General features: G+C 41.6%; 1 protein-coding gene across 9 annotated transcripts in view; it reads left to right on the top strand.

Annotated features, from left to right (window-relative positions):
- Window positions 1-20,748, top strand: part of CADM1 (cell adhesion molecule 1) — a 317,340-nt gene that overhangs the window by 77,807 nt on the left and 218,785 nt on the right. Inside the window, exon 2 of one of the 9 annotated variants that reach the window (XM_057490717.1) lies at window positions 15,267-15,350. The exons of the other annotated variants lie outside the window; for them this stretch is intronic. Within the exon in view, the coding sequence (XP_057346700.1) occupies window positions 15,320-15,350 (31 nt within the window). The 5' untranslated portion in view covers window positions 15,267-15,319. The remainder of the gene's footprint in view (window positions 1-15,266; window positions 15,351-20,748) is intronic. 9 annotated transcript variants of the gene reach the window in all.

Below are 20,748 nucleotides of genomic sequence, written 5' to 3'. Positions count from 1 at the left end.
CTCAAGGGGCTTTCGGAGGGCACCTGCTCGGGGGCTTCTCCCCGGAGAATCCAGGTCAGCCGTGGTGATACGGGATCTTGGGCATGTGCATTGTTTAAAAGTTGCCCAGGCAAGTGGGATATACACAGCTGGCTGAGAAATAGTCTCTTGAGTGTCTCAAGGTCACCCTGGAGAGTATGAGGGGTTCTGGGCCAGTCACAGAAGTCTCAAACTGTTCATTGATCAAGAATCAACTCACTACACAGATAAATATCATTCAGGGCTTGGGCACCATTGAGGTGAAAGTCGCGAAGGACAAAAACGTGTCCCCTTGACGATCTCTGAAGAGGAGCCACGTGACCTCGGGCTTGGATGGAAGCCCCATGCTGAGTCTTGCGTCTGTTCCCAGCTCTGGACCTTCCCATCCGAGGTCCATTCTGCCATCATGTTCACCCCGTTTAACTAATCAGATCACTGAATCTCAGGGGCTCATTTTCAAGTTCATGGTCAAAGATTTCTTATTTCCTCGAGGATTCAGTTAATTTTCTACTTTAAAGGACCAGATGGGGTATTGGCTCTCTGAACATGAAAACACAGCTTTCATTAACTGGGAGATTTTTGCAAACTGGAAATCTCTGATGATTGCAATTTGTAGTAATTATTATGAGAAGTTTGAGTTTTGAAAATTCAAAAGGATTATGTGTCATAGTATGTTTCTTAAAGGCAGGGAATAAGCATCAGAGAAAGTCCCCAACAAACTTTGTTTTACCTTAGAGTGGGATTGGGGGGAGAGGGGAAAGGGTAGAAATGTTTGAAATTATTTAAGTGCTTCGGAATGTTTACGAGGGATTGATTAAATGCTATTCTGAGAAAGGAGAGTGGCTAGGGGCTCAAAACCACGGGTCGTCTATGAGGAAAGAAGCAAATGGCTGGAAATTATTTAGGAACTGGGAAAAAAAACGAAAGATCTGTGATTGTGACAAACAGAAGGAGGGAGTGGAAGGAGAGAGGGAATTCTAAGGCTGAAACCTTTAAAGGTGTCTGTTTGGGAAGTTTGTCTAGCATACTGTCAGCAGAAGACCACAGCAAGGTGAGAGACCCATTTTGTTTTTTATTCATAAATTTACATTTTTACCCCTTATTAATCTTGTCTCTTGCCTCCAAAAGAATCTTCATTGTGCACTCACTCAAAGGACCCAGCTGACAGTACGGTCTCCTTTGCTGCCTTTATGTAATATTTGTATTCTAAATTAGGATTTAATGGGTTCCTGAGTCTTTTATCTTTAGTAGATTATGATGTCGTATAGTATATGTAAATATTTGTCTTGAGGTGCTCTGAGCGCTGGCTCCTGTGAAGTCTCACACTTGGATTGTTTTATTGCAGTCACTGTTTAAGGCCCTAATCTCTTCAGTCCTGTTGTCAGGGCCTCACTCTTGGCTTTTTGGGTTTAATGGTGGTAGAGTTTGGTTGGTTAGTTAGTTAAAGTATGTTTAATTTATGCTATGTTTAATTTAATTTTTCAGGTAGTGATCAACATTGGGGTTTGGGCTGTAGGCTCTCTGACGTTTATATGTATAAACCCTGATCTCAAATACAGAGTAAACTGTTGCGCTGAATGCAAGACGCAGCAGGATTTTTTTCAAGTGTATAATATCGGGTAGTATTTCTGGTTCAGATTCTGCTGAGGATCTTACCTGAAGCAAACCCCCAATGGCTCATGCTTTCCTGAGGCTAATAGAATTTTTTGGAAGCCTGGAAGGGTAGTAGTTTGATATTTATCTCTTAGTTCTCATGTACTGTAGGATTTTTGTAAATATAGTCATCTTGACTGTAAATAGATCACATGAAGCCACAGACTAGTGGACTGTCCCTTCTTGTTAAGGCTAATAATATAAACCACTTGAGGGTTCCACTCCCCTTATACCTTTGGGCTATATTATTAAAGAAGTTTCATTTTCTTCTGTGCACTATCAGACTACACAGAGCATAGCCATTGGGCCACGAGTGACCATTCCAGGATGGTGAGCAAATGTTCTCTCAGTGTCTTCATGAAATCTTACTTTGCAGAAGGACTTTTTTTTTTTTTTTTTTTATGTGAAGAGTAGGAGAGGAGGGAGAGCAGATTTTTCATGTCAAGTTGAATTCCTCTACTACTCAGTAAAACTGCTTCTTACCCATTTCTGAATTAGGCATTTAAGCGTTAGATCATACTGTAGTTTGAGGTAGATGCGTGTGCATGCGGCATCTTTTTGCTACAGGCATCCTCTGCTTTGGGAAGACTGCTACGTTAAATCTGAGTTATGTCTGTCAGGGGTGATGTAGTTACTTGAGTGCAGTAATGAGTTACTTCACCACAAGTTTCCTATAAACAGTGAACTCCCTTAGTCATGTATTGCATGATTCAATTAAAAATGTTTTGATTTGCATTTAACTTTGCAGGAATTGACTGTCAAGGTGATATAACAGTTTAATGAGCTGCTGGGGGAAATTGTGTAATCTCCAGCCAGACAGTTTTCAAGTGAGTTGAAATCTATTTTCCCCTGGATAGTTAAAGAAAGACATGTATGGACCACAGCCTTCTCTCCGATGTTTCCTCCTTGTCCTGTGTTTCTATAAACACACCTACACTTACATACTGAATTATCTTAAAATCCCTGTATTTAATAAATGTCCATCTCAAAAGCCTCTCAGTTCATTGAAAATATTTTTGCTATATTCTTCTAGAAACTCACCCCTCTTCTTACCCTGCTGTTACTTTAAACTGAATGCCCTGAGGCCGATAAGATTCAGTCTAAACAGTAATTACTTGAATAGTTTGAAATAGCCAGGACATTATATGGAACATTTTCTAATTTTGTTTCTTAACCAGCTGGCTGCGTCCTATTGTTTGCCTGAGTTTTGAGACGGTGAGTACAAAATCCACCAGTTTTTTTCTGGGTGTGTCTATAATCCTCGCAGTTCACCAGCATGAAGAGGGTCAGTGGCTACAGTCTTTGACAGCAGACCCCAAAAGTCGGCACCATGGCTATATGTTGAATCAGAAAATAAGCCATCCAAGTTTGTGTAGGACCTAATACTGGGATACCCGAACCCCACATGAATTTGAATAGCGTAGAGTGCTTTATCTCTGCTTGTTGGTTCTGTCTCTGCTGCTTAAATACTGATAAGGAGAGTCTCCAAGAATACAACGTATGATTTGTGCTACTTGAGTTTACAGTCACCCAGCAGATTTGTTCCTTCCATGTTTGCAATCTGAGCAGTTCTCTTCATATCAGGGTTTAGTGATTGTGATGGGCAAAAATAGAAATATATTGTTTCATACTTTCTCACTGAGGAGATTTAATATAGGAAAGCAGCGGACAATTGGCCAGAGATACACAGCTTTGAATATGAATCCTGCTTTTCACAAAAATGTGTCTTTGATAATCTCTTCATAAAGACATGACCTGGAGCTAAAATTTTGTGTCAGTGTCTTCAGAGGACTTGTGTACTAATGGTCTGACGTGGCATCAGCAGCAGAAGAGCCGCACCACTGCAGTCCTTTAAACTGCACGCCACCTACGGCAGGTTACACAGTGGATAATACTGACTTGAAAGTGTTCAAAGCCTTGTCGCCATCGTTTGTGTTTAGGGGGCTCCTGTTAGAGTGACATGAAGGGAGAGGGTGAAGCCAGTGTAGTGAGGTGGACGGAAGGTCTTTCAACCCTGTGATCACCCCTGGCTTATCTTGCATTCAGCTTCTTCCAGGGTGCCTATCCTGATTATCCTAGTTAGAATGAATTTTTTTTGCAGTATTTCCATAGTTTCTTGTTTTTACAACTCTAATGTCATCTACTTATTTGCCTAGCGTGCTGTTTTTTTTTTCACATAGGTTTTTCCTTATAACCTTTGAAAACTGATAACCCAAGCAGACTTTTAAAAATGAGTATCTTGTTGGAGTTTTAACTATTTCTGACAGCATCTAACAGATGTAACCAATAGTCAGTCAATAGGCAATATAGGAGTGCTGAATGCCTGGTGAAATTAACTGTAAACTCATGGAAGTAGTGGATGGGAATAACCAATATTTGGTTAGACACTTAACAGATTAAAAATTGCTCACAATGGGTGCCACCTCACTCTTTCTTGATAACAGTACCATGAAGTAGGGAATATCCCATTTTCTAGGTCTGAACACTGTCTGTGACAGTTTAGGAAATTTCCTAAACTCACTGAAGCTACTGTACAATTCAGCTGAGATGGAAACCAGTTTTCCAGACCCAAAACTTTTCCATCAGTAGACCACTCTGGGCAGATTGCTAGTTGGCCCTCTTCCAAGTCTGAAATTGTGAGTTCCCTTTAACATACAGATCGCGTTCGGGAGATCCCCCTTATCAGAGGATAACTGATGCCTGGAAAAGGTCACTGAAGTGAATTCACCTGCAGCAGGTCCCAGGATTTCACAGTAACTAGAGATAAAGAGCTTTGATTGACCCTTATTGTTGAGAGTGAAATGAAAAATTAAGAATATTATTTTATCTTATATTTAACAACACTTATGCTATCATTGCAAGTCTAATTCTTAGACTGAGCAGTGAATCAGGTGTTGCTTGTCTCTGCCGTGCAGGTTTCTGATAGAGGCAGAGCGCTGTGCCCAGTGCCCGCCTCACTTCAGAGCCTGCCTCAGCCTCTGTACTCGGCGCTTCCCTTCGGTGTTAGCTGGTCTGGCTTTGCCAGATACTCGCTGGTTAGTGATTTTGCTTGTGATTCATGCAGTCGTGATCGGCGCTTTAACTGGCATCATGAAATTCTGCATCTGGTAAAAGTGTAGTTTCATGTTGCAGTCGGTTATATGCAGTCTTAGAAAGAATGTAATTGTGTGGATACAGAGAGACTAGTGTTAATTGGGTAGGATTAATTATAAATGGTCGGTGTGTGTGTGTGTGTGTGTATGACTTGCCCTCTTACTAACCATGCAGGGGCTCAAATGATAAATACTAAGAGAATTGGGACTCCCTGACCTAAGACAGATATTGCATGATTAAGTATCATAAAGATGTCCTTCTTTATATAGTAGAAGTGCTGGGTGTTTTCTTTTTCTATTCCCTAACCGCATGTTTTAATGAAAACAAAAGTCCATCAGGTTACATATAATTGAGGTCACACACAAAAAATCACATGAGTCTAGAAGGAGACCTCATTTTAATGCAGCATTACTTAATGGATTAACAATTACGTGCTCTGTGTATGTGTATATATGGTATTTACATAAAGGATTACTCCGTCTGAGTGCAATATAGTGAGACTGATGGTAGATATCAGCTTGAGATTAATTTTAGCCTGGTGGTTAAGACCTGAATTCTGGAGCCATGCTCTCTGGAATTCTATCCCACCTCTGCCACTTACTAGCTGCATGCTCGTGTTTAAGTTGCATAATCTCACTGTGCCTCAGTTTCCCTGACTGGATAATGGAGTATCTTTCCTCATAGAGCTGAGTCCAGAATTGAATGAGTTAAGGTCTGCACAGTGTCTGGAATGGTGCCTCGCACATAGTGAGCCCTCAGTAGACGTTAGCAGTTGTGATTTGATTATTTTTTATTATTATTATTATTACAGACTTTTTGGAGAAGGAGGAAACCTGAAGAAAACTGGCTCGAATTGGGCCAAGCATGTCAGGTCTAACTTTTGTTGTTCTCAAAGTAATGATCTCCTTAGTATTTGTTGAAAGAGAAAAGTAAGCTTACTGTTGAATAAGATAGGAGAGCTCATAATAGTTTTGAGCAAACATTTCAGGTCTTCTAAATGTTTAAGCGTGAAAATGTCGCATTCTCTTTCCCCTCTCCTGTCTATTCTCAACCCCTCTTAAGGGTATCCCACCAGGCATTTCTTTAGGTTTTTACCAAGAAACCTTAATATAACTAATTTAATGGCTAAATAAAATGGTAGTTAAAAATTTTTCTTATGTGTAAACACAGTTTGAGTTGAGACTCAAACTCAACTCAAACAAAGTTGAGTGAGAATTTATCTTCCCGTTGATTACTTGCTTCGGGTTTTAGGAGTGATGGTGACAGATGAACAGTAATTGAGGTGTGAATAAAATTTTGGAAAAGATAAATGATATTGTTTCATGAGGAAAATACCACATTCTTCCATTATAGTGCAGGGCTATTTATTAGCTATTTTTAATGGGTAAGGGCTCCTCTGCTTGTAAAACGCCTCTGGTTTCCGTCAGTTCAGCACACGTTGATGGTCAGTGCTGTCATGGAAGTAGGGACGTCACTCACTGGCCTTCGGGTCCCCCTGAGTGACAGACCTCAAGCAAGATGAATTTCCACGGGAGAACTAACTTCTTCCCTGAGAGCCGAGGACTCCGGAGGGCCCGGGGGGGGGGGGGCCACTGGCGCGCCAGCCCCTCCCTGGCCTCCCCTTCAGCGTCCCTTGGAAAAGGTGTTCTCCCGGTCCAGACATGCGATTGTGAATCACTTTTGAAAAGTAGGTTTAGTAATTTAGTACGATTTTTAAAAATACTTAGGTTTACTTCATAAAGCTGTTTATAAAAGCAGATTAAAAATCAATTTTTTCAGTTGCCTAAGTCCACTTCATAGAGCCGTTTATATGCTTTCTCAATCAACTTGATTTGTCGGGGGGGGGCCGAAAGGCATAATTACAAAAAGTAAGACTAGACTATTTCCAAGCTTTACGTTTGAAAAATCTTGAAGACTGTCATTTAGGGTTTTGTAAAAATTTCTGTTTTTAGTCTGATAAGGAAGTGCTTCATAAAATTCAGACAACAAAATTAGAATGAAGAGACTTGATTATAGTCCTAAGTTATTATTTTAGTTCAAAGCATTTGCTGTGTTTTAATTGACTTTGTATTTGTTTTTATCGAACTCGGGATCTGCTTGGGGAAATGAACCCAGCAATGTAGGAAGTTCCAGTTTGCCAATATATAAAATTAAGGCAACAAACGACGATGGACTTTGCTTTTTTGACACTCACCTGAATAGAGCTTCCCTTTGAACACAAGGAATTATACTTTTAAAAATAATTTTTTTAAAGGTATTATTGATATACACTCTTATGAAGGGTTCACATGAAAAAACAATGTGGTTACTACATTTACCCATATTATCAAGTCCCCCACCCCCACCCCAATGCAATCACTGTCCATCAGTGTAGTAAGATGCCACAGAGTCACTATGTCCCTTCTCTGTGATACACTGTTCTCCCCGTGATCCCCCACACCATGTGTACTAAACATAATACCCCTCCATCTCCTTCTCCCTCCCTCCGCTTTGGTAACCACTAGTCCCTTTGTGGAGTCTCTGAGTCTGCTGCTGTTTTGTTCCTTCAGTTTTGCTTCGTTGTTATACTCCACAAATGAGGGAAATCATTTGGCACTTGTCTTTCTCTGCCTGGCTTATTTCACTGAGCATAATGTCCTCCAGCTCCATCCATATTGTTGCAAATGGTAGGATTTGTTTGTTTCTTATGGCTGAATAATATTCCATTGTGTATATGTACCACGTCTTCTTTATCCATTCATCTACTGATGGACATTTAGGTTGCTTCCATATCTTGGCTACTATAAATAGGAATTGCACTTTTTCTTAATGGTTTATTTAAAGGGTGAATTAACTCAGAGACTGTATAGGGGTCACCAGTGGGTAGGCTTATTTTGCTGTTTAAGTATCACCCAGCAGATTGGAATGAGGTTCTCCTAATTCTTAGCATATTCCTGTTTTTATTAAGTTTAAAGATGTAAGCATTTCTTATCATTCCATAACTAAATATTGTAATGAAATTTTATCTGAAGTCGGGAACATTATCCAAATGTGATTTGATGTGTATAGGACACTGCACATTCGCTGAGTGGTACAGATTGTGCTAAATGGGCCTGAAATAATGTTCAGAAAAGAGAATCACTTTCTGTTCTTCTTGACACCCTTTGTCACAGACACGCATCCCACCCCTGTCTCATTAGTGTAGTCGTTATATTTTTCATTACAAGTTTTATGCAAACATCCTGGTTTTCCTTGATTAGGTTTACATGATTCTGTTGCAATTACAGACTAGGTGTTATTAATGTGTGTGATTAAACATGTAATTAATATGTGTAATAACATAGAGGTACAGCAGAGCTGGGCTCTATGCTGATTTATCGTATAGGTGGTGCATAAAGGCGAGGTTAGGATTTGGTGCTAAACACCTCCTCCTACCGTCAGTCCGCAGGGGTTTGTCACCGGAGCGGTTGCTTCTGTGTGTGCGCGCAGGTCGTGGGAGCATCTGGATCACGATTGTCTTTTACTGTAACCGTGTCACATACTCTGCCCCAGAAGGAAGGTTTGAGTGTCTGAGCACCATGCTCTGCTAGCCACACTCAGGAACGCACAGATTTTTTATATATATATATATATATATATATAAATTTAAAGTTAATTAATTAAATTAACATTTTAAACTCCATGTTCAACTCATCTTTTAAAATAACCCGTTTCTCTTCCATCTCGTATGTTTGGTTCCTTTCCCTCTGAGCTAAACGAGCCCCCATTAAACGTCTAAGAGCACCTTCCTGCTTCTTTCCCTCTATGCCCATTGTGTTGTTGCCCCTGCCATTGTCACTGCACAGTTTTAAGCTCTGTAAACAGGCCTGGGGGACTCTCTGCTTCCTTGTCAGCATATATTTTATTGCTCTTTACTCACTAGCTGCCCCCCCAGCCCTTCCGCCGCCCCCCCTCCCCCCAATATCTTGACTGTATTTTTCTTTTTCTTAGAGGGGAATTCCAATTAAACTGCCAAGAAAAGAAAAATGGCAAGGGGACAGCATTATGAAGGACTAAAGTGGAGTAGAAGCAAGTGAGATTTTTGAAACCTTCTGGATGTGCAGCAGCAAGGGGACCAAGGTTGATTCTGGGACACACCCTCCTTCAAACAGTTGTGCTGAACGTGGCCATTATGTATGAGGCTAAAATGGCAGCAGCAGACACGATTATGCACGGCCTTGGTGATGAGGAATGCAGGCCAGGTCGCAGTTGATCAGAGCTGCTCAGACCCGTGTGGGGCCTGTTATTTGCAGGGTTGTAGTCCAAATGCTGGGGACGGCCCAAGGGTCCTGTAACTGCTAGCATATAATTTGACTTGAGTGCTTAAGCAGATATGCGTCCTGAAAAAAACAGGGGCAGTAAAGGCTGACTTGGATTTGTATTCGCATGTTTCCAGGGGGACCTGGGAACAGATGTGTCGTCTGCCCTGAATGCACTGGGATCCGTCCATGCTTTGCTTACAGACCCCCTTCTGTCTGGTGCACTCTGCCCTCTAAAAGCTTCCTGAATTGCTTTGTGAACAAGGCAGCTACTACAGCTGCAACCGTTGGATTTGGACTTTAGCCAGCTTGAAATTATCCCTGCCCTAATGCTGTATATCTGGAAGCAGGCAAAGTGGCTTTTTTTATAAGCATATGGAAGCATTCCCTGAGGAAGAGTGTGTTGAGAGTCAAGGAGCTCAGATTCCTTACCATTGCCTGCATTCTCTGAGGATTTATGTTGAATTTTCCTCTTTGCCACCAGGTCAGGTTTCAGCAACTTTTCTTTACTCTTCCCCAGTTACTTCATTGGGCTGCTGCTTCATTAAAAACCCATAATTCCATTTTGCCCTTTATTTATCTTGGTGGGCCCCTGGGTTCAGGAGGACTTGATTCAGCCCTTGAATGAACTCAAGGTTACTTCTCAAGATTCCTTTCTTCGTATGCTAATATTTAGCAGTGAAAAAAGAAAAAGACAAAACAAAACAAAATGAAAAACCATAAAACAAAAGGGATGAAGTGGAGACTGTGATTTCCTGCTTGGGGATCAGCCCTACCTGGCGGCTTCTTCAGTGACTGGCTGGCGTGTGGTTTGAAGATTTCACATTTCCTTTGTAAACAGAGAGGTGTTGGATGTCTTTTTTGAGTGTGCAAATGCCAGTATCCTTACAAAATTGAAGCTCAGTTTTTCTTTATTATATTCTTGGCTTGTTGATGAGTTTTCAGTTAATCTTCTCTCTTTGTGTTCCCTTATCTAGCTTTTGAAGTCTTCTGCTCAGGTGGTCTTCTCACTAGATCAGGATTTTAAGGAAAGTTCCTGTTCATGTTTCCACATACTTACTGTCTGGGCTTCTCTTTTGACCTCTTTGAACTGATGATGTGTGCCGCTGTTCAGCTAGACTTAGTATAATTTGCCAGTCTGTCTGCTTTTGATTTGTTTCATATTACCGGATTAGAACTAAAATCTATTTCATTTTAGTAGCAGCAGAAAGCACAAAATCTTGAGGTTCCTGCCAATATTCTTTTTGGAACAATATCAAAATGTAACTTTTCTATTGGAATAAGTCTTTTCTGGCCACCTTCTCCCTCTGCCCCAGCTTCTGTGTGGTGAAGTAGCATGGACTGCTTGTGTCCTAGGGTTTTGATGATTAGGAGCCCTTGCACCTAAGTGATGTCTTAACCAGCTTTCTCGGAGTAGGGTTGATTCTGCGTGAACGCGAGGAGGAAGAGCTGTGTAGAACCTTTGTGGTGCAGTGTGGCACAGTGCAAGGAGGGTGAGGTGGGGTTTGCCAGGACTACGGCGGGAACATGTGCTTCCTCTGCCATGTAATTTTAGATCGCTGACTAGCACAGTGGTGACCCCCCCACCCCCCCACTGCCTCTCAGAAGAGTGCTGGCCTGCGTAGTGGGTAGAAATCCAGGCCTTCACTGATTTTATTCCCTTTGGTTTCAGTCCCAGATCTTGAGCTCTGCAGGGATGTAAACTGATCAGGAACAGCCAACTAGCTGTAGTATGAAGAACTGAGCTGCTGTGCAGGGGAAAAATCTGTCATTCGAGGAACTAAAATCGACACAACTTCACTAGGCGGAGGAGTGCTAACACATTGGACCATTATTATTTTTAGGGAGACATCGTTGCTTCCTTCTTATTTGCAAGGTTCATAGTAAAAATAGGAAACCGTGTGGCTTTTTTTAAGCTGTTGCCAATACCAACATTTACCACCTCCTTCAAAGTTTTTCAATGGACTCTAAACTTAGGCCTATAACTTGTCATTCAGTTTCTGAGCCCACAGACAAGGTATTTTCTCCCCCATGCCTGCTCCCCTTTGCCCCCACTCTTGAGAGTGAGAACACTTTTATTTTCAACATTTGATGATTTAGGAGCTTATTTGCTATTTAAAATCTCTTATTCTTATTCAATGTACAAAAACAGCAACTCTCACTTTAAACGACAGCCCATCATTTCAAAATTAATTTTGAAATAATAGTTGTTTTCTTGACATGGGATTTTACAACATTACTCATGTGGACCTGCAGGTTTGGGAGTGCATATCTAGGTCTTCCGTGGCTTTGATGAAAACTCACGCCCCCAGGCTCCCTGCACCAAGCCGCAGCCGGCATCCGGTCCTGGGATTCGGGCCTTTCCCCTGTGGTGCTTGTGGGTTCGTACTGAACTCTGTCAGGGTCAGCTTGCGAGACCCTTGCTCTAGGTGAGGGAAACAGAACTGAGTATTTTTTTCCCTGTGTGAAATTAATACGTGAGAGAAACGGATTTAGGTCCCCGGCCTCACCGTTACCAGTGTTACCCAGCAGAGCTCTTGGGAAAGCGCAGTCAGTGGGGGAGCTAGTCTTTCTCGTCCCCCACAAACCCCCAAGGCACTGCTGGGGGTGCGATGGCCTCCAGGTGGCCGGTCACTGCAGCTCCTCCACAGTGAAGTTCCTTCAGTGGCAGCAACGCACAAGTACTTCCCGCGCTGTGAGAAACCGCCTCTGGTGTAGAGATGACCCCGCACTGGATTATTACATTTTCATCATGCTTCCTCACAATCATATACCACTTTTTAACATACAGATTGCGCAGTGATGTATAACTTGATGTTTATTATGGAAAATGCAATTTGATTTGGGTATTTAATCTTCATTAAAAGCATTTGTCAATGAGCTGGTTTTTAAAAAAATCAAACCTCTTTAAAGCAGTTTAACATCCTTAATATATTGTGGGGTCTAGCATATCCAGGGGAATTGGGTTAAATTTTTTCTGAATAGAAATTCTTTAAGGAAGCAACTTTAAGGAAGGAATATATATGAATAATGAGGGAGGAAATATTTAGATGTTTTTAAGGAGAAAAACGCAGCCTTATTTTTAGATTATGGGGTCTAAAGATACATGCATGTTTTTTTTATACCAGTATAAAAATCAAGAGGAAAGAAGTAGCTAAAATGAAAAAAATTGCAAAAACCCATCAAAGTTAAACGAAATCCACCTGAAGATTCATCTAATAGTAAAGGCCCATATTTTATTACTCATATTCTTTTGAAATTATATACTCTGCATTTATAGCAAAGTTTATAGAAAATAATTCAGGACCTGAAGAATCACAGCCAACATTGTCACAGTCTTGTCCCATTTTAATACTTTGTCACACATGCAAAAACTCTCCAGTACATTTGTCTGCCCCTCAGCGCATTCCCCATCTTCCTTCCTAGGGTTAAATTATAATCCTGAATTCAGTGTTTATTACTTCTGTATCTATTTAAGTCATTTTCCTGCAAACTTGTACCCATATATAGTATGCAGTATTTTTGCATGCTTTCAATAAAGTATTTATTAAAGCAAAATGATAGCATATAAATAATAAATAAAATATTTATTCCCACTGCTGTGTATGATTCCACTTTGTGAATATACACTATTCATTTATTTGCCTTTTGATGAGCTTCTAGGTCATTTCCAGGTTTTGACTCACATCCCAGTGCTACTATGAGCAGGTCTTCCTGGGCACACCTGCTGTGAACACCTGTGGGGATTTCTCCAAGGGGAGTTACTTTGGACAGCCCCAACTTTTCGAGCTCAGCCTCTTCCTCCCCAGGGGGCTTGTGCTCTGAATGGTCTCCCAGGTGCTGTGTGAGAACTCCCAGTGCTTCCCATCTTCTCCCACCGCCGTCACCAGTCCCTAAGATTCTGGTGGCGGTAGGGACCAGGTGTCTCCTTGGTTTGATCTGCATTTCCCTGACTTGAATCATTTCATGTCTATTGGCTATTTGGGTTTTCTCTTCTGTCAGTTGCCTCATCAGATCTTTTGTCTGTTTTTCTTCTGGGTTGTTTGTCTTTTCTTTTTGATATGTAGAGATTCTTTATGCTCTGAATACTAATCCTTTGTCTTTTCCAAATGCATTTCAGGTATAGGGCTTGCCTTTCTTGTTTATGCTCTTTTGTTGTACAAAAGTTTTGAATTTTAATGTAGGGAAACTCAAGGTCATAAAAACATCCTCCCTCTCTCATTTTCTAAAAGTTTTAGTTTTGTTTTTGGCTTCCAGTTAACCAGTCAGAAGTTTTGTGGTATGGCATGACATAAGGATCTAATTTTAGTTTTTGACATCTGGATATCTGACTGTCTCAGGACTTTTTTTAAAGCATTTTTTCTTTTTAGAAAAAAAATGGTTTTTATTAAAAATTTTCAAAACATTTTAACTTAAAGAATAATTGCAGACTTCCAGAAAAGTTGCAGAAATAATGCATAAACTTCCCAAAGACCCTCCTGCGGGTTCCGGATGCCAGCATCTGCCACCACAGGCTAAGGCGGCGCCACTCATTTCTCCACAGTGACTGTTCTTCCCTTTTATAATTTTAGTATCCGTTCTTGGCTGTGGTGTTTGCCAAATTATTTTATATTTCCGTAATTCTTTTTACCTTTAATTTTTGAAAATTCTATCAGCACCAATTTTAGACCAGTCCTTTTTTCGTCACTGACGTATCCTTTACCTCCATAGTGATTTGTAAGTCTACGTCTGCACTAGAATCTGCCATCCCTCCTCTTTAGGGGTTTGTGCCATTGCCTTCTCACCAGTGTACAAGGGTACCATTTGCCCACAGCCTCACAAACAGAGTGTGTTGTCAAACTTCTGGAGTTTTGCCAGTCTGATCAGTGAAAAACAAATGCATGTCTCATATTATGAATAACATTGAGCATCTGTTCATATGTTTTCATTTATTCTTTATATTCCCTGTTCATGTGTTTTGCCCGTTCTTAGATGGGGACGTTAGTATTTTTCTTCTAGATTTTTTAAGGAGCTCTTTGTATGTGAAGGCTATTATCCTTTTGTGATAAGTTTCAAATATGCCACCTGTTTTTTGCTGATGACATTTTAAGGAATTTTTTATCGACAGTTATTAATCTTCTATTATGCCTGGACCTGCCTTTTCTCACTTGCTTATAATGGGATTCACCTGTTTTCTTTCAATAATCCTGAAATTTTAGTTTTAAATTTAGATCTGTGATCATTTGGAGTGCATTCTGGTATATCTTGTGGTATATGGATACAAAGTATTTTTTTTCCAGTAGGTATCCAGTTGTCCAAGATAAAATGTCCATCTTTTCCTCCCCTGATTTGAGATATTACCTTATCATATGATAACTTCCCATGCATGTTTGGGGGTTTCTGAGCTTTTTATTTTGTTCCCCTGGTCAGCTTGCCTGTTTGTGCAACAAAACCACATTTTACTTACAGAAGCTTTCTAATGTGTTACACTCTCTATTGGGGGCAGTCCTAGCCCCACCCCAACATACACCACGGACACACAGCTTTTCTTTACAGGTTTTCCTGGTAATTCTTTGGTTTGTTTGTTTTTAATTTATTAAAATTTTGAATTTTATAACCAACGGATCTAGTTGGCAGCCAAATAGTTGTCATTTCCTTGCTATTTCCAGAGACTTGCTCTGCCACCTAGTTTTGACCAGTTTTGTGTTTCTGTGTCATGTATGCTGAAAAAGAAGGTGCCTTTTCTATTTGCTGGATGTACAGTGCTGTACATAGATCGGACATATTTTTAGGCATTTAAAGTTTATGCCGAATTCTGAAGCCTGTTTAAGGTTCAGGAATATCCGGCAGTCGAACGTCCCATCAAACGTTGGTGACACGGGGCCGGCGGGCCGAGTGCAGGGCGATCTGGAAGCACCGAAGCTCCACAGAAGAGGTGCCTGCATGTTGTTTCCCCAGAGAGGGTCACCAGTCTTTTAAAGATGTTCTGTCATCTCAAAAAATTAAAGTCTGCTCTTGGTTAACAAGTAAAATACTCAGGTTAAGAACTTAAATACTCTGTAACAATGTAAGATGGCCTTGAAAAATTAAGAGAGATGAAGAAATAGCTCTTCTTACGTTATTGTGCTGAGGATTGATGCATTGATTATAAAATGAAAGTACATTTTAATATGTCTGTAGATAAAGTTCCTACAAGGTAACTGCCTGTGTTTACAGTAATGGTGTTTTCTCTCATCTTTCTTGTAGGTAAGTGACAGACAGTCTCTTAGGCTTGGCTGCCTCATCTTCAGAATGGATGGATGTTCGGGGCTCCATCCCTCACGTCTGGCTGTAAGTCACGGTTGGCGTGTGCTCTCAGTCGGTGTGGGCAAGGGGCTGTCTAGACAAAGGAAACCAGGGTTTCCCACAAACCCTTTGCCTTTTACTTGTTACACCTGTTTTGCTAAGAACTCTTTGCACGTGTGGGCTCTGAGACCATCCGAAAGATGAAGGAGGATAGGGTTCTTGCCTTCAAGAGGACGGGAATCGTTATAGCAGAAAGAACTTGGTTTTTGGAGTTGGCTGGGTTTGAATTCCACTCTTCCATTACTATTTGTGGATATCCTTTATGTCCCCTATTTTTTCATTACTTAAGTGGTTATAGTAATGCCTACCTCATCAGATTGCCGGGAGGGTTAAGTCAGGGAATTCTGTGCTTGTCAGATGTTCCAGTACATAGATTTTTTTTCCCTTCATTTCTTCTTCCAACTCGAGCTCCTTATCCGAAAGAAACTGCGAGGCCCAGGATGCGTGACAGGAGAGGCCAGCCCTCCTCCTCTGATCTGAGGTGCCTTTGGCCAAGATTCAGGAATCTCCAATCACCTTGGAGACCAGGCACCGAAGGATTTCGTGAAGGAATCTGTAGTGGGTCTGAGGAGGCACTTTGCAAAGCAGCAGGCATCCCCTTGAATGGCCCAGGCGCATTAGAAAAGCCTAGTTAATGTGGTTTAGGTATTGGTTCACAAGAGCCTTAGTTGAGTCCCCGTATGTTAGTACGTTACATAGGAAAAATGTTTCTTTGTTTAATCTAAAATGGAATTCAAACAGATGACTAAAGAATGTAAACTGAGGTCTTTAGATCTCATGTGGTTCTTTAAATAGTTGTCACATTGTTGTGTTCAAAATTATCAAGCTAATCTGGATGAGCGATACTGACCCAGAAGGGGAGGTATACACGGTCTGGTTCGCAACGTGGAAGAGAACTGTGCTTGAGTTGGAAAGACTTAAATCAGAAAAGGCAGAGGGAAACGCGGGCCTGGGTGGTTCAGTTTGCATGGCTCACGTACCTCATACCCAGTGGCAGGCGGCCGAACAGGACTGTCCCCCTCCAGGGAGAGGCTGGGGCCACGGGAGACCACAGTTCATTGCACATTCAGAGATTAAAATATCTCCAAATTAGTTCCAGTGAATCATTTTAAATTATTTTAAAAGCTCTTTATATTTTAATCAAAGCCTATTCACAACCAGTTAGCTTGGACGGCACGTTCTAAAACTACTTTCCTCCAGCGATGTGTTGTGCTGCCGCCTTAGAGTGCACACACCTCATGGTGGAAGCAAGGAGCTGCCTCTCTCAGTCAGACATTTCCCGGGTTAAGAGTAGATTAAGTTGTATTCTTTGCGTCTGATTTAGATGGGGTAATGTTAACGTGGCTGCTCTGGTAGAGAGAGCTGGTGATCCCTCAGGGTGCCTGCGGCCAGGCAGTGTGCCTGTTTCCTAGTGCTCAGGGAGGACCTGACGGTGGCGTCGCCCCGGTTGGCACTCACAGTGGGCACAGCCTCAGCTTGGAGAAGCCCAGCCCTGGCAGCCTTGGCAATCTCAGAATGTGCATCTGCCACTTTGATGATTGGTGTATATCATGCGTAAAGTTGTAGCCCTTGTTAAGAAAAGTTCTAAGTGCATGGAATACTTTCTTACTGCGGTAAATGCCATAGAGTACATTGTCTGTTATTGACGCTTTAGAAGAAATAATAGAGGCTTATGTGGGTCGCGTGTTGGTGCCAGTTAGACTTACACCTCGTGCGTCGCGACGCCGTTCTATCTGACTGTCCTGCACCTTGACGTACAGGCTCTTCCCCGTAGGAGAGGGCGGCGCCGGCGTCCTGCAAACTCTCCCTTCCTTTGCAGTTAATGGAGGTAGGGGAGCCAGTGTGTTCCTATTTCCCTGCTTCCCCACCCAAAACGAGTTGGCTCCGGGTACTGAAATCCATCTTGGGATGTTGTGTGTTACCCGTTAGGTAACCAGTCTTCTGCAAGGAAGGAGTTAAAGTAGATGAGAGAGATGGACAGGGTGAGATTTTAAGTCACAGTGCCGAGTAGCAACTGCTCATCAAGAATTTATTGGCAGTTGGTTAGAACCTCATTTTAAAGCAGTAACACACTCAGAGTTGTATTCAAACACTGAGATAAATGCATCAACCTAAATTCATGGTTTTGTTTTTTTCCATGTAGCTGCTAATTATTGAACATAACGAGGCTTATTCATAATTTCCTTTCTCCTGCTTGATAGCCGTAATCCTGTATTTGTGCTGCTGTCATTCCCATGGTAACAGACTAATGTCTGAGGCGTGAGATTATTAAGTACAGAGCAGTACATTAAAATAATGCTAAGGTTCTGGCTTAGAGAGAGACTTTTCACACTGGGGCAAACTTCAAAAAACAGAACACTTACACAAAAAGCAATTTACTTGGTCAGTAATGTTGAGTGTTCCCATAGCTGTTATGGAAGAGATTTGTTTGAATTATAGCCTCTGCCTCCCCAGCCCATCATCTCCTTCAGCCTTGCCGCCAAGCCTTGATCTGGTGTTTCTGATGTCAGTCTGTCCCGTGGGAGTTATTCTGTCACAGACGCATCGGGACTTCACTGCAGGATAGAGGCAGAAGATAACTGAGGATGAAGGAGAGCAACTCTAAAGTGAATCTCTAGCATATCTTTTCTGCAAAGAAGTATTCCCTTCACCTTTATGTGCTGTTAAAAAAAAAAAGTTAAGCGATGCTTTGTTGAAGGCTGGCCCATAATAAATGTTGTTGAAATCACCAAAATGCCAAAAGCCTGTACAAGGGGGAAAATGTTACGCAGCTCGATTTAGGTCTTTGAAGGGGGGTCAAGAGGAGTGTTTTTAATCCTGTACTGTGCTACTGAGGCACCAACCATGTTTGTAGCACATAAATCGATACACCAATTTTGCTGGTTTTCTTCTAAGAGAATTTCTTGTATCTTAAATCCAGGTCGATGGCATGCACAAGGACACACTTCTTGCCTTAATGCCCTTTGCCTCCGCCATCGTTAGCAACTGTATCTTTATTATTCCCGGAGATGAGTGCAGGTGCTGCCAAACTGAGAGGCGTCTTGGAAGCCAAATGCTGCAGAGCTCATAAGCATGTTAGCATTACGGTGCCTCCGGGGCCCCTTCATCATCTCGTGCCCGGGACATTCTCCCATTTGGGTGGCATAGAAAGAATCTATGCTCTTGCCTAGGGATGAAGGATCTCTGCAGATTTCAGCTGAGCACACAGGTGGTGCCCTGTACACGGTGGACTCTCTGAATGTCGTGAACCATTCGTGCAAACAGAGCGTGTGTACCTCCAGCCATTTTTTTTTAAGATACAGGGGATGGAAGGAGCTAAAGGAGAAGAAAATGTCACTTGATGAACAAACTCTTCTGGGCCATGTTTAAATGATAGGTGCAATAAAAAAATTAGCTGCAGTGAGGTTTTTTTCCCCCTTTAAATTGGAATTACAGGGTTCAGGGCTTTCTTGATTCCCTCCTCCTCTGTCTTTGAACTCAGTGGAGGGTTTTAATATCCCTCATTAGAAGATCAACTGAGGTCTGCGCAGCCAAGCAAGCGCACGTTCTTCAGGCATCTCTCTGGACCTGCGGCCTTGCGGCTGGAAGGCTGTGGTCCCGCGGAACCCGCATCATCTCACTGCTGCCCTCTCACCCAGTCAGCATGCTTTGTAAAGGAATGCTGGGGGGTCTAAACTCCTGTCAGCATATTGTGCCATGTACCTTTATAATCAGTTTTTCAGCATTTGGTTGAGGCATTCAGGAACAGCAGTGAATATGTGAGTAAGTGATTTTGTTTAAAGAAAAAAACAACCAACATGCGGGTTAATGCATTGGTTTACTGATTTTTCTTTTTCTCCTCCCTCCCTCCCTCCTTCCATCCCTTTTCTCTTCTCTTTTTCTTCTCTTTCATCCCTCTCTCCCTCCTTTCCTGGGATGACATCTATGGTAAATCTCAAAGGAGGCAGAATAGCTGATTTGGTTTCTATGTTTCGTGTCAGTGGTGCCCAAACCTGGGGAGCTTTGAAAATGATTGATGCCTAGTTTCTTTCCCCAAAAATTGTGCTCTAATTGGGGTGTGGCCTAGGCTTTGGAATGTTAAAAGCTCTCCAAATGATTCTAATACAATCATCTAATACTTAGGTGATTCTGAGTTTGATAATCCACTGCTTTCTGTGGAGCAGTGGCTGAAAATTGAAATCTCAGTTGAGATACTGGATGGACATGTAGACCCCACAAATGCGTTCGATGGTGATGGATCTGCTTCGCGGACCCCACTTAATGCCGGGTCTCCCTGGTGCCCTTTCGCCTGCTGCTTCCTACGCGTGCACCACTGAAGTAGCCCAGGTGCTCCGACCCACCGTCCTTCCCTCTGGTGTGAGAGCCGTGGACACCGGTAACTGCCTTGATGTTTTCACTGAATTGCTACTTTTGTCTTCGGGCTCCAAAACTTTAAGTTTTGAGTTAAGACTATGGAACAAGAACAACAGAAGTCACTCAGCTCATAGGGAAAGAACAGAATTCCCATTGTGGAAACTTCATTAGCACCGGAAATTGAACTTTAGTTTTTGACATTGGGTTGTGCACTGTGGTGCTCAGCCTCCATGCAAATTGTCTTCCTTACGCCCTTTGTAAGCGATGAGATGACATTAAAAGAATAGTTTAATCATGTTTTCATTTTTCAATATGTAATGCCAGAGGAGAAGAGGAAAAGTAGATTTCTTCATCTCATAAAAACAAAGTACCTTTGCAATAAAGTTCTGACTAACACTTAACCCAGCATTTTTTCATTTATCTTGGTTATTGCTTTTCACATGTCTCGTAGTTCTTGTAAACATGACTTTCCCTCTGGATCAAGATACAAAGCAAAGGTTATAAAGGAAAGTGTAGGTATCCAAGCATCTTGCTTCTGATGTTTAGCCTTGAGAAATATATTTGAGCTAAAAAGGAAAGTAATAGGTTTGCTTGAATTTTCCTACCTTCCTTCACAGTCTTTTTACTGCCTCTATGGATAGCCCTAAAACTTGGTTTGGATCGAGATCTGATATAATTTCAGGAAGCAGTCCTGTCAAATGATTGCAGAGGATGTTCTTATTTCTCTTGACACACAGTCTTGTAGATTTCCAAAGAGCATGTGCACGTTAAGTCTGTAGATCTGTATCTGTGAGCAAAACTGTCATCTTTGTTTTAAATGTTTGAATTCATTTTAGAATAGTCTAAATGATTACCCTGCCTGTACGGATTTAGAAAAGGGGCTTCCATAAGAGCCTCGTAGTTTGTTTTTTTTTCCCCTGACCATCCATAATGATAGAGCTGGTTTTATAAATGCAGCCTTTTCCAAGCAGGTGATTTTTTGGCTAGTTTATTGAAAAGTCCATTTATTATCAATAATTTTAGTTTATAC

The sequence above is a fragment of the Manis pentadactyla genome, chromosome 13, assembly GCF_030020395.1.
Source record: "Manis pentadactyla isolate mManPen7 chromosome 13, mManPen7.hap1, whole genome shotgun sequence".
Taxonomy (NCBI): Eukaryota; Metazoa; Chordata; class Mammalia; order Pholidota; family Manidae; genus Manis; species Manis pentadactyla.
The sequence above is the reverse complement of the archived record's forward strand: the minus strand, read 5'-3'. Positions and strand labels throughout refer to the sequence as shown.